General features: G+C 46.8%; 1 protein-coding gene across 1 annotated transcript in view; it reads left to right on the top strand.

Moving 5' to 3' along the window:
• Positions 1 to 5,690: 5,690 nt before the first annotated feature.
• LOC147889373 (transducin family protein / WD-40 repeat family protein) overlaps positions 5,691 to 14,111 on the top strand; it is a 112,709-nt gene continuing 104,288 nt past the window's right edge. Inside the window, exons 1-2 of the mRNA XM_087391571.1 lie at positions 5,691 to 5,904; positions 6,034 to 6,061. Of these exons, the coding sequence (XP_087247697.1) occupies positions 5,779 to 5,904; positions 6,034 to 6,061 (154 nt within the window). The 5' untranslated portion in view covers positions 5,691 to 5,778. The remainder of the gene's footprint in view (positions 5,905 to 6,033; positions 6,062 to 14,111) is intronic.

Genomic DNA, 14,111 nt, shown 5'->3' with positions numbered 1-14,111 from the left:
TGCCTTATTCTTCATGATCAATTCCCTTCATCCCATTAATCTTGATTGGCTACTAGTTAGTTGTGCCCATCTTGTCTCTTACCATGGGTCCCTCCTCCAAAGGAACAAAGTGTGTTGTGTGCCAGTACACTTTGATCTTGATGTCATTCACTAGTTTTGATGATTCATTTCCTTCCAAATCTTCAAAAATAATTGTCCCATTATCGTGATAGGGTTTGATCTTGTATGGCCAAATCCAAAGCTAACAAAGATCTTCCTTCGTCATCCCCAACTTGGCATTGTATAGAAAAAGCATGGTGTCTTCCATGAATTCCTCTTTTCAATGTGTTGGTCATGCCATCCCTTTTTCCTCCTCTAAATTAAGCTACAATTCATCAATATTTGACAACTCCTTTGGCCTATCCTTTAGTGCTTTCTTGTGACCATTTGTATGAGCACTACTACACTTAGGCTTAATATAAGAAATTCCACTAACACTATTGACTCATGGCCAAATGCTAGTTTGGAAATTCCCTTGACTCTTCTGACGCCTTTAGTGCTTCCTCGTGACCATGTGTATGCTGCACTACTACGCTTAGGGTCAGTACTAGGAATTCCACTGGCACTACCAAATCCTACTACTACGCTTAGGATTGGTACTAGAAATGCCACTAGCACTACCAAATCCCATTAATTCCTATCATGTGTATTTTGCACTACTATGCTTAGGATTGGTACTAGAAATTCCATTAGCACTACCAAATCCTAGCCAATTGCTAATTGAAAAGGCGTGTGTCTCATGGTGACTATGAATGCTTTTTGACAGGCCCATATCACAGTCTACAACTTATGATTCAAGCCATTGTGATTTCCATTCACAATCTTGTGAAGGAAGTTCTTGTGCACCTTCTTCATGCCCATAGATCATGGGGTTCACTTCTTATGATGAATTGAACACTTGATTTGAAATGAGTTCAATAGGCCACCCATACAAAGACCTTGCTACACTATGAGCTGTGTTGTTCCTTAAAGCCTCTTCTTTGGCACATTTGGTGACAGTCATTTTGCCACTGTGATATACTTATTGAACGCATTTGGTGACTTTGAATGGTCCTATGAAGTCTCATCTCCACTTTGACAGGGTTCCCATGGGTATGTGAGATTAAATGGTCCTATGTGATCTCATCTCCACTTTGAAAGGGTTCCCATGGGTATGTGGGATTGAATGGCATCTGATCTTTGAGCTTTGATCTTTGCTAGCATAGGGATAGAATTAGTTGTATTACAATGAATGTATAATTTTAGTATTTGAATGCAATCCATTTCCTCACATTCATCGATGCGCCTTAGGAAATTTTATTTTTGAGAGACATTGCATGTTTATATTCATATGTTAACACAAAAAACAATCTTGTATTAGTTAGTTCATCATCAATATTAGGTGTACATAGATAATCTAACCATAGTGAGATGACCTAGGATTATGTAGTATCTTAAAGTTGAATCTCCTACAACAAAAGCATACATCTTACCAATTTAAGTTTCATAAGTATGTTGTTTACCAAATACAACACTGCTTGATGATCCACAAAGAACATGCAAGGTTGCCTAGCAAGTATTAACAAACTCTAAACATTGTACACCATTCTCAGGGCTTCCCTCTCAGTCATGGAGCAATTATTATCTACCATCGAGAACATTTGACTTGCACAAAAGACTAGAAAACCCATGATCCCTTTGGGTTGAGTCCAATCGACCCAACTCCTATCCTAGATGCACGACCCAACTCCTATCCTAGATGCACTAACTTGTACATGGAATATCTTGTTTCGATTGGGAATTATGAGTATTGATGCCTTCACTACCATCTCTTATAGAGTTTGAACTTTGTTTGATTCATTGTCTTGTTTGAAGTTTATTTCTTGCATTGTAAGTTGGTGCAATGGTTCAACCACTCTAGCAAACTTCTTAGTGAATTGTCTCAAGAATCCTATGAATAAGTAAACTTGCTTAACATTGTTTGGCTCCTTCATCTTTTTAATGACATCAATCTTCATGCCATATGCCATCTCTACTAATTTTCCCTTGATTTAGTTGAAATACGACACCAAGGACAACAAAGAGGGAGGAGGAAGGCAAAGACAGACTCTGAATACCTTGGCTGGCAAACCATATGGATATGCATTTGTAGCAAGTTGTACTAACCCCTCTCTCAACTAGTCATCTGGACGACTGTAATAGTCTCCAACTAGACAAAGCCCAAACCCTGTGAAGATATGTCACCGTTTGAAAGATGGCATCAATATGGAGTGGTGTCATGGTGAACTCTGCTTGTAACCATGCACATTTTATAATTAAAGAGTATCTATAAGGTAAGAAGGATGGACCCCCATCGGTGAACAAACTATACAAATTAGAGAATTGAGGGATCGCCCATCTCAATTAGTTTTAATCCATCAGATGGTTGAAAGGATTATTTTTGAATTCATATCCTCCCTTAACAAACAACCAACCTTATTGGCAGAGTAGATCTAGAAGAGATACAAGATTACATCAATCAGTTGACTTTAGCTTAGAATTGGAACTCTTGAATTCATAAATCAGAACTCTACAATATTTTTTTCAAGAGATCTTAAGGAGCACTATGAGTAGTTAGTAATGTTGAGCAATGGCTAGATTTTAGATTACAACTCATCGATACAAAAAATGGTAATTCCTTAACCTTTAGGCACAAGCAACACATTTAGCTTATTCAAACCTCTTTGTAAGTGCAAGTAGTGATAGGTCCCAAAGATGGGGCCATTACCCCAAGACAACCCATGGTGGACAAAGTGTAAGGAGAGTGCCCTTAGAAAATCTCTTTCCTAGGGGCATAAATGCCAATGGAGACCAATTTGTCTAACGAATGAGTTGGTCAAAAAGACATCAAGATCAACCACTTTGGGCAATGCAAGGATGCAATAAAGAAGAACTATATAATTAGAAGCATGTAGAGGTCCAAGTATGGCCATGGTATTAAAAGGATGGGACTACATTAGCTCTTAGGATGGTTGGATAGATGCACGAAGAAACAACTACTGGGTGGAGGTGTGAGAGATGGCTATGGTTCTATGGCTATGGTTCTTTCATGTTTAATTACCTATTTGTATAGCATGCCATTTCAAGCATCATGCAATCATAGTATATGCATAGGCTATAAGAGTGAGGTACATGAGGCTTATTTTTAGATAACACGAGGAAATTTTGCTTTGGTAGTGTCCTTCATACTCAAGATCAATGATCGTGAGCCAAAAAAAGGCACACACATGCAAATTTATTTGGTACAGCTTGCTTATTAGTGCTCATAATCTTCATGTAAGAGCTTGTGGATAATTTTGGAGCTGATGAACATTGACAATATACATCAAATCGATGGAGTTGGATCACATTGTCTTGATTGGATAAAAGGAGGCTTAGAACCAACATAAACCACAAATAAAATTTGAATAAAGGTAGTGAATGTGATGCATTGGGTAACATATGAAATGCATTAGTTAAGGATGATTTCCTCAAGGGGTATATGGAATGCATTAGTCTACTAAAAAGCAAAGCATTTCATTCTTGATTATGGTACCATTATTATAGGGAATAACCTCGGAATAACCAATCATTTTGTTTAAGGCATAGGTAAAGCTAGGTCATAGGAATTGGTTAACTTGTTCCTTTAATGATCTTCTTATAATAATTGGGATTTCCCCCTTTGTCATCGGATCTAGATGGTCTCTCGATGGTCACCCCTCTTCTTGCTACCTCTCTTTTCCTTTTGCCCATCGATTGATAAGTCAAAATTCCCTTTTTTTTATAAAGGTATTGCAAGTGCCATACAATGGGTGACCAAGACGAGGACCTGAGCTACCCCTGAGGCTTGAATTGAGAATGGGCTTAAACTCAGTGCTGGCCTAATTTTCGAGTTTTGCAAGGGAGAGACTGGCTACTATTGCCAATAGCGTGTAGACCAAGCAGCTAATAGGGGGGCTAAAATTCAATTAGTCCATGGGGAGGGGGTGAAGGGGGGGATATGGGGAGGGGGGGAGAGGGATAAATTACGTGTCCCTTCTCCTGGAGTCTGATGTATTGATTTGAAGAGAGCATCACGGCGTCTGCTCCTTCGACTTGCCCTCTAAGCACCGCCCGCATCTTCTCCCTCGCTCTCTTTGCCTCGTTCTCCATCAGCAGTAGCATCGACTTTGCCAAACTGGTGGTCGCGAAAGGGATTAGAAAGTGAGTGAGGTGTTGTGGGAAGGAAGGGAGAGAAGATTGTTGTAGCGGAGGGGAAAACTTGGAAGGCAATGAAGTCGAGGCGATCCATTGTGCGGAGCACTATGAATTGTGATTGTAGCAGTGGAGCCATTGGTCGATCGATAGTTCGATGAAACTTGGGAGGGCGAACACAAAAATGCCATTCTTGTTATCCTTCCACCTTGCGTGATCGTGAGTAGGAGGAGGGTAAGCTATTGAGTTCTGTTGCGTGAGCTGGGGTCCTGTATTGTCTTCCCAAAAGCCCCTGTTTCTTCATCTTCATGGCTATTTTTGCCTTTGCATGAGTTCCCCTCTACTCGAGCTCCTCTTGTAAGCTCTGGCACCAGCCATGGTTGCTGCTTGCTTGCTCTCTTACCTCGCCCCCTTCCATGCCGGTTGAGAGAGAAGGAGGTAGGGAAGAAGTTGGAGGCGAAGGACTAGAGGAGACACATCGGGAGATAGAAGAGGGGGTTGGAGCTGAGCGGTGCAAGCGAGGGTTCTCCTGAGCGATGCAAGGGGGGTGGATGAGCAGTGCGCGGCAGAAGGGAGGGAGCATGGTGGGAGGCGAGGCGGAGGGGGAGGGGTAGCGTGCGCTGAGCAGAGGGCAGTGAGGTGCAGGGGGAAGGAGTTAGATTAACTAGGGGGGAGCGAGAGTTAAATTAGGGGGGCTAGGTATATTAGATTAAGGGGTTTAATGAGATTAGAATAGGGGTCCATTAGATCACCAAATAATTTTTTGAAAAGAATAATTTTTTTGTAAAATCTATGACAGATACAATAGTGTCACAAGGAAAATTGGCAAGGCACATCCTAAACTGCTTATCCTACCAACAGGCCGTGAAACTGTGAAGCACATCTTTTGGGATGGATTGAACCAAGTGACCTACAAGCTCCCTTATGAGAGTAGCCATCTCTTTTTATCGAATCCTTTAACATTGACATTTTCAAATCTCCTCCACTTTAGAACAACATGGTTGTCTTCCCTCATTTGATTTGGACATACATTGAATGTCTTATTCTTCATCTTCAAACTACAATGCTTGCATGTGCCACGAATGCATTCAATCCTGTGCCGCATGACTGTTTCAAATCTTTAAAGTTTTGTTTATCTAATGCATTTTTTGAATGCATACACTAATGAAACAACAAAATTACAAACCTAATGGAACAAATCGAGTGGAAATGCGATGCATGAATGTGAAGATCAAGAATTTTTTAGATTAGGAGACCCATTAGGTGCACACTTAGGTGGACGCTCCAACACCTCAGTGTGGGTGTGTATGTGCCGGTCCTGCCACTCTAGGAACCCATATGGGCACGTTCAATTGCCAGTAGGTGCACACTCCAACACCTGACAGTGGGTGTGTATGTGCCACTCAGCCTCTTCGGGAACCCATATGGGCACTTTCAATTGCCATGTAGTCGAATTAGGTTGTGCTTAGCCTCGATTATGTTTAAACTATAGTTGACATTCTTCATCGTCTTCCCCATCACTACTGAGCTCACCAAGCGTCAAGGGCCATGGCTATCTTCGAGCCTTACCGCGCCCTTGGCTACATCACCGATAGCACTCCCTTTTCCGTCCAACGACGCGGCTTAGAAACATTTGTTACCGTTAGTGTTGGCAAGACTTTCCAAATATTCAACGTAAACACATCCAGCCTTTCGAACCTCGTTTCTATCGTACTAACACATTACATAAAGATATTGAAATTCGACAGTGCTGTCTGTGCTGGAACCCTTCACTCACTGCTCGTTGTTTTTTATTGGGTGCAGTGCGCGAAGCTCTCGCTGGTTTTTGTAGGTGAGCTCTTCTTTCACTTCTTGCACATTTTAATTGGCTTAAGCGTGCTTGCCATGCAAAAGTTAGTACTGCAGCCCGCCATCAGTGTTAATAATGCGATAACTACAGAAGGGTGGTGGTACGCCTTCATCAACATATGCAAGCTGTCAAATTAGTGTAAGGCAGATTTCCATAGGGAATGACTGCATCTCTGATCGGTACATTCAAAGACTGTGAGAATGTGCACTATTTATGTCACTGTTAGAAAGGAGTCATAAGTGAATGACTAGTATCATAGGAAACGACGTGCTGTATCATCCTATCAATTGCATGAGTTTTTTTAAAGGCCAACTGGTTGTATTTTTTTCAACTGTACCAAGTTCTATGTAAAGAGAGACCCCCTGTTACAACGTCAAATCGGGAGCTGATCACATGCCGATGATAACGCTTTCGTTAAAATGCTTTCAAGAACAGTTTCATGACTTACTAATACCACTATGCTCATGGTCTTTACAGGGGCTTGAGGTATCTTGATTACTAGCATGGGTATCAATGTACAGTGGGTTTTAACGACCCCTAGTTTTTGATAGAGTCGTTGAACAAGTACCCTGCAATGGATCATCTCAGACAGGTCTTACAGCGTTTGAAGGACAATTCGTTGTACATCAATGCTATGAAGTTTGTTAAAGAGGAGGTTCACTTCCTCCGGTACATACCTTAGTATTCTTGTGTCAATTTGGACCCTACAAAGGTCAAAGACAACGATGAGTGGGCATGTGTCCATGAATTCATTAGTTCACACGTTCATGGGGATTCTGTTGGAATAGGGTTGGTCACCTCCCCACCAGTAAGCCCCATATGAGGAGTGCATGCGGGGGTGCACCATAGATTGATAGGATGGGTCATGGGGCTGCCACATGGGCAGCAAAGAGAGAGTACAAGTATCTAGCATAGGAGATCTACCATGGAGGGCAAATCTGGTGGAGGCTGTCCATCCATGCATGGATAGGACAGGCCTGCGCGGGGAAACCAGCAAGAAGGCTAGGATATGGTGCAGCGATGATGTCAGCATATGCCCGAGGGTCTGCATTAGCATGTACAGGAGATGCGGAGGCTGAATGGGGCCAAGGCAGAGGCAGAAAATGTGTAGCAGCATGGGGGCCTGGAGAGGCAGGAAAAAGGAGTGCAAAGGGCACTGGACTTGCCCTTATATAGCGCCGAGGGCTGGCTGTTTGGCTGGCCAACCAGGTCTGCCAGCACACAGCCCAATGGGGGTCCCCACATGCCCAAATCCAGGGCTCTGGGTCGGCCCATAGACCAGCAGCCAGTCGGCTGGTAGGGGCAGGAAAAATTGGCCAGTTCAAGAGGTCCTTGTGCCCTATCAAAGGGGGCCATTTTGGCCTCCTTTGGCATCAATTAGAACAGCAGTCCAAGAGCAGGAAGGATCAGTAGGAGGACCATCCTTGGGCCTAGGCCTATACACAGGAGGTGAAGGAGACCTACAAGGGCTGCAGTCTTAGCTCAAGGTGCTGCCGTCTTAGCTCAAGGTGCTGCCCACCTAGCGGCTGGTCGCCCATACAATTTATAAATATGCTCCACAAATAGCCTTGGAATAAAGTGAGCCATCTTGGTCAATCGATCCATAGTTATCTATGTCCTAGGTAATCCAACAATAAAATCCATGGAGATACTTTCCCATTTGTCAGATGGAATCTCCAATGGGTGTAAGAGACCTCCTACCTTAAGGCGTTCAGTCTTATTGACTGGCATTTTGGCACTTCAACGTCCTTATCTATTCCAAGCGGAAAGAATTGCCTCTTCAAAAGTGCATACGTCTTTTGAATTCCCGGGTGTCTAGCACTCAGGCTATCATGACACTCAAATAGAATTTGGCGCCTAATGTCATTATTATTCGGGATGCATACTCTACCCTTGTAGAGGAGGTAGCCATCTTCAGTCGTATACTTTTTCCATTTGAGTCCTTTACCACCAACCTATGGTGTGTCACCATTCTGGCTACCCGGACAGCAAGGTGGAAGGGATCACTGGATAGAGAATCTACATAAGCTCAGAGGAGCACACCGGCTCAGAGATCTAAAGGTGCCAGGTAGATAGTAGGAGGACATTTTGGTAAGATCGGAAGACCACGGTACCACGGTTTGGTGGGACTCCGCATCTCCCTTTTGTATTGTGTCTAGTTTGTGGACGGACGGAAATATATAAGTGTCGCTTCTATATTTGTCTTGGATGCATTGTTTATTCAAGCTTGCACACACACATCAATGGTTGTGAAGTAAGCACATGTTAAGAAGTTTGATTCCGTAGTGAAACACTTCCGCTGCGGGATACCCTTTGGTGGGATTTTCATTTTCTAAGAGATTCACCACGCTTATCGTAAGCACCTTGGCAAAGATAGCCACTCCCATCATTGTCATGTTGCTAGGAGTAATGACAGAAGGAGCCCATCAGCTTTGACTGGGTCAGTTGTCTATAGATTGGCCTACCAGATTAGGAGAGTTTGAGTCCTCTTAAAGGGGCTCCATTGGGGGGTCTAGATATGCATAAGTTGCACTCAGGTCTGCAGATCTCCACCAAGGGGAAGAGCAGTAGGAGTATTGAAGCTCCTTTGGAGCACGCAAATCGGTAAGTTTGGAGGTGCTCTACAGAGGTAGAAGGCAGTCTATCGGAGTGCTGACAGTCAACATCTAGGCATCACATAGGCTGCTAGATGGTGTTAGGTTGTGTACTAACTATTGTATCAGTGTTTGCCTATTTTGTTAATCTATTCTACATCTTTTGGCTATTCTACTTCGTGAGTGTTCTGTAGTTTGTATCTGAGAGTTATTTCAGTAATAATTGTGTACACAAAGGATGGAGTGAGATTTGTTTATGCATCCTGTGAACCTTGGGACATGCCTTCCTCTGTGGGAGTCGGCTACAACAAGGGGTCTCTCTTTACTAACATGGTATTAGAGCCCCAAGGGTGAGTTACAAGTGCATCCTGCCCTAAAGGAGAGAATCTTTGCTTAAAAGGAAAGTGATCTCAACTTAGGATTGAAGACTCCAACATCTAATGACAGGTACCTTTGTGAGAAGGAAGGCGACCAAGATTTAGATAAGTGTGCCGTTTTCAAGTAAGGTCTGTAGAGCTTGTCTAATTGCATGTGGTGTTAGATCTAGTCGAGGATCTTTGAATCCAATGGCTTCACAGATGACTTTTCCATTCTTCAGAGAGAGGCTAAATAGATGGGGACAATTACCCAATTTGGAATGTAAAGTTGTGGAGCCACCTTGTGGTAAGGAAGGCGTACCTTGATGGAGCTAGACCTAGTAGGAGCGTGGGTTCGAGGACTATCTTTGAATGTCAAAAGAATTCTTTTGAATCTCCTCGCTTGTGAGCCCTTGGATAAGGAGGACATGGGGGGAGGATTACCAGCAGCACAAGATGGGTTCAGAGAGAAAATGAAGAGGCCATGGGGTCTGGATTGAGAGAGAAGCATGGACTACTGTTGTGGCTGCCATGTGGACAGCAAGATACAATGCCACCTGGGCAGCACTTAGAGCGGTGAAGAATGGACCTAGATGGTGGGCAGAAAGGCCCACAAGTGGTGCTGAATATGAGGCCTGCAATGAGCCATTTATAGGCCCTGTAGTACGTTGGCCAGCCCTGGAGGGCCTTATTCCCTCCTGTACCCCTACCTGACCTAGGTTGGTTATATGTGACCTAAGGTTGACCTTGGTTCGGACTTTGCCTAGAATGACCAGTAAAACTGGCTAACTGGCCAATGCCTATTCATTGTCGAAGCCATTCAGGCCATTGCCATTCAATGACCTTGTGTCTCCATCCCAAGTCTTTATTCCACTGCCATAATGATTATGGAGAGTGGTATCCAACAATGTTCTATCCTAATTGATAGTGGATGTTTGTGCAAGTATTTTGTTGGGTCCTTAGTATATTGATTACGGCTCTAGAATCGTGTTTGTGGAATCGTGACATCCGAACAAACACCTAATTAGTTAGCTTGAATTAAATAGTGGAATAATGAAAAAACCTTTAGAACATCACACATGGCATCAATAAAGAGAGTAGGGTTCAAAGTGAACTAAGAACAAAGAAGTAGGATGTTGCATAGAGCATAATTGCAGACTACTCCCAACTGTTTTTCCTTATGATACTTGGTTTGAAGACAACAACGTTTTTGAGTTCTGGACGAAAAGTTTCTAGAATTCCTATAACATGCAAGCAGCTGAATGATTTTTTTTTGCCGAAAAAACAGTGCTGATTATATTACTTCGAAAAAACAAGATACATGAGGTCAGTTTTGCAACTGACGGGCTGCGTTCACAAATCGGACGCAACCCTAAATGGAAACAAAAAGCTCTCTCTCACGGAGGGATCAGGAGGGTGTGAATAAACAGCCAGAGAGGTGGTGAATAGCGCCACTGAAGGCCCTGAGAAGTATGCTCGAAGAAGAGGCCCCGCGTATCCCAATCTCGGAGGAAACGTCTCCGCTTCTCTCGGCCAGCCCGGGAGTCTCCCTGAATCTGGTCCCACTGGCCTCTGAGTGTGTGGATGATCTCACTCCAGATGTCGGCCATGATCTGGGCAGTCGAAAGAGAGGTACCACCGAGGATCTGCGTGCAGCGCGATGTCCAAATGTGCCAGCCAGCGATGCTGCTAATAATCTCCCAAACTGGCTGCCTCTCCTGAGAACCTGTGTCCACCTCTGCCAGGGGCGGCGGGATGCCCTCCAGCAGCCCCCAAGTCCCCTGTGTGATAAGGAATATGGGGTCCTGCGGGCCTGCCTCGAACAACTGATGAAAGCCAGGTGTGGTGCTGCACCAGCAGAACGCGTCCCAGGTGATCAAACCTAGCTCCGGTGCTGCGCGTGTAAGGATCCCGAAGGTCCACCTCCACACTTCCTGGGCGCGAGTGCAGCTCCACAGGCAGTGTTTTGGTGACTCCTCGTCCTCATGACAAATCTGACAAAGTCCATCCTGACCAATCTGCCGCAACCAGCTCCCCACTGGAAGACCCTTGTGGGCGAGTAGCCAAAGGAAGTAGGAAATCTTCCGCGGCCGCCAGCTCTCCCACAAGGCCTTCCAGAAGGCCTGCAAAAATAGCCTGGAGATACCCTGAGCATACCAACTGGGCCGCTGGGTGGGCGGGCGCGCGGCTCTGCATCCTCCCGAGAACTCTCCTGCCCAATGTCGTACTATAAGCGAAGAAAGGGATCGGCCCCTGGCCTGCCACAACCTCTGGCCATCTCCACTCACCTGGGTCCCAATCAAGCTCTAACAGGGCCCGCCCCTCCCAAAGCCAGAGTCGCCATAACTGCAGCTGATCCTGCTCTATACTAGGATCGATCCGCCAAACCTTCCCCACGAGGCCTACGACTCGAACCCTCTGCCACGAGAGAAGGGGGTCGATGAGCACACCCTCTCTCCTGAGTCGGCCGTCCCCCAGAACCGCAAAGAAGGAAACAGAGGTGTCGTCCATCCGGCCTGCAACCACCAGTGGGATGCCACGGGGGGTGAACTGTCCAAGCCAACGGTCATCACCAGGCATGAGGATCTGAAACTCGGGTGGAACCAACCAACCGGCAGGAATCGATCCGTCTATCTCTGTGCGTCTTGCCTGAGCTCCACGGACACCTCCAGCTGCGGCTGCTAGAGCAACGGTCTCCAAGTGTCTGTAAGTGTCCCTCCAAACTCGAAGGGACCGGGCTGGCCCCTGCATCCAACCATCCCACAGGATATGTGACCTCTCCCCCAGCTGAAGGCCCAAGGTATCTCTGACCTGATCGTTCCAGATGAGCGGCTGGCGGTCGATCTCCTCCTGACTGCTAGGAGGGGACTGAAGGAGACTGAGATGGAGTCGCCTCCAAACCATGAGAAGGCTTTGAATGAGTGGGGAGCGGGGGTGAGTAAGCGGTGCAGAGGTGAAGATCCACCGGAGGGACGGTAGCCACTCTCCACCTCGGCGCGGGACGCAAGAACTGATCCCCTGCTGAAGTAACATCTTCCACGTTTGCCCCCCCGGGGTCAAACCGCGGATAACTAACTTGCCCAGCAGGGCCTGACTCTGAAGCTCAGGATCAATGACCCCCAAGCCACCCTCAGCCTGCGGAAGAATGATTGTCTGCCAAGCTACCCTGGCTGTGGTATCTCTGAGACAATCCCCCCCAGACCAAAGGAAATTTTGGACCATCCTCTTGAGCTGTGCCACGCTGGATCTCGAGAAGCACCAACAAGAGGCCACATACCAGGCCGTGGACAGGAGAACCTGGTTGACTATAAGAGCACGACCTGCAAGAGAGCTTAGCAGTGCTCCAGAAAGCCAGCTTCCGTCGAATGGAATCTAGCACCGAGAGAAACTGCTGAGCTGGCGTGATGTCCAAGCCGACCTGAAAGCCGAGATATCTAGCTGTCTGCCCCCGCGGGATCCATCTAAAACCCAAAAACCTCCCCCACTGTGAGCATGCCTCAGGGTTTGTGAGAAAACCAACTGATTTGTTCCAGTTGATTTTCACACCAGCTGTCGAGCAGAAGACCTCTAAGGCCATCCTGAACGTACAGCACTGTGTCATCTGCATACTCCGAGTCCAGGAGCTCCGTGTCCTCCTTGATGGGAAGGCGAACACCCCGGATTCCGGTCGGACCTCGCCCGAAGGTAGTATGTCATCGCCTCGGCGAAGAATAGAAACAGGTAAGGAGCGAGGGGGCAACCCTGACGCACTGATCTCTCCAATCGAAAACGCTCTCCCATCCTGCCACTGATGATGACCCTTCTGGAAGCTGTCCTGTATAACGCTGAGATACCCTGAATCCATCCTACTGGGAATCCCAGTCTCTCCAAAGTACCCTCCAGGAAGGACCAGTCCACTCGATCGTAGGCCTTCTCAAAGTCGAGAAGTAGAATGGCTAAGTGCGACCCGCTGTGCTGAGCCCACTCCGTTGCCTCTGAGAAGGTAAAGACATTATCGAGGATGCAGCGATCCTGGACAAAGCCTGTCTGAGTGTCGTGAATGAGGTCAGGAAGTAGTGGCCGAACTCTGGCGCTGATCATCTTGGCAAGGATTTTGTAGGCAGTGGTGAGAAGAGTGATCGGGCGCCACTGACGGATCTCCTGTCGGTCTCTTCCCTTCGGGATGAGGCAAATCAATCCAGAAGAGAGGCTCTCTGGCATATGTCCGCTACTGAAAATCCTCTGGAGGGCTGCTAGGAGGGGCTGATGGATCTGATCCCAGAAAGAGGTGAAGAAAGCGCGAGAGAGCCCATCCTCGCCAGGGCATATCTACCCATCGATGGCCATCAAGGCCTCCTGCATCTCGACAGTGGTGAACGGAGCCATCAGCATCGTCTGCATACTGGGCTGAACAAGGGTTGGAATGTGCCTCCACACTTCCTCGCGGGAGCGTCTAGTACGGGGGGCAAGCTGCTCCTGCTGGAAAAGAGTCCTGTAGAAGTCGGTAGCGAACCCCAAGACCTCTTCCGGATCAGTAACGATGTACCCCTCCGCTGTCTTAAGACTCCGGAGCTGATCACCTGCTGCCCTCTGGCCATGCGTCCTGAAGAACTCCTTGCTCATCCGATCGCCCTTCCGAGCCCAGTAGGAAAGGGAGGCGTGATAAGAAAACTCTGAGTGACGCTGGAGAGTCTCCTCAAGAAGGGCTTTGGCTCGAAGGGCCTGGATCCGAAGCTCCTCCGAACCCGGAGCTACCTGCTGGAGTCGCTGAATGGAGGCGAGGTCCCTACGAAGAGCTCTCTCTCTGCCCCACCACTCCTGGCGAACCTGAAGGGCTGCGAGCTGGCAAATCTGGCTGGACTCCTGCAAAGCCTGTGCCACCGACTCTACCAGATCCACGCACTCGCCCCAATCTCTGTCCCAAAGGCTACCGATACTGCTGCGCACCTCCTCCCTAGAGAAGATGTAATTAGGAATCCTGCACGAACGGGGAGGAAGGGACTGAGCTGTCGAGTCTAGTGATAAGAGCACTGGCGCGTGGTCGGAGAGTGTCGTCCCTGGCACTATACCCACCTGACCACCTCTGCTGATGGCCCAATCACT

The sequence above is a fragment of the Dipteris shenzhenensis genome, chromosome 20, assembly GCF_047967505.1.
Source record: "Dipteris shenzhenensis isolate YYH24624 ecotype China chromosome 20, Dip_SZ_1.0, whole genome shotgun sequence".
NCBI lineage: Eukaryota > Viridiplantae > Streptophyta > Polypodiopsida > Gleicheniales > Dipteridaceae > Dipteris > Dipteris shenzhenensis.
Note: the sequence above shows the minus strand (reverse complement) of the source record. Positions and strands in the feature narration are given on the sequence as shown.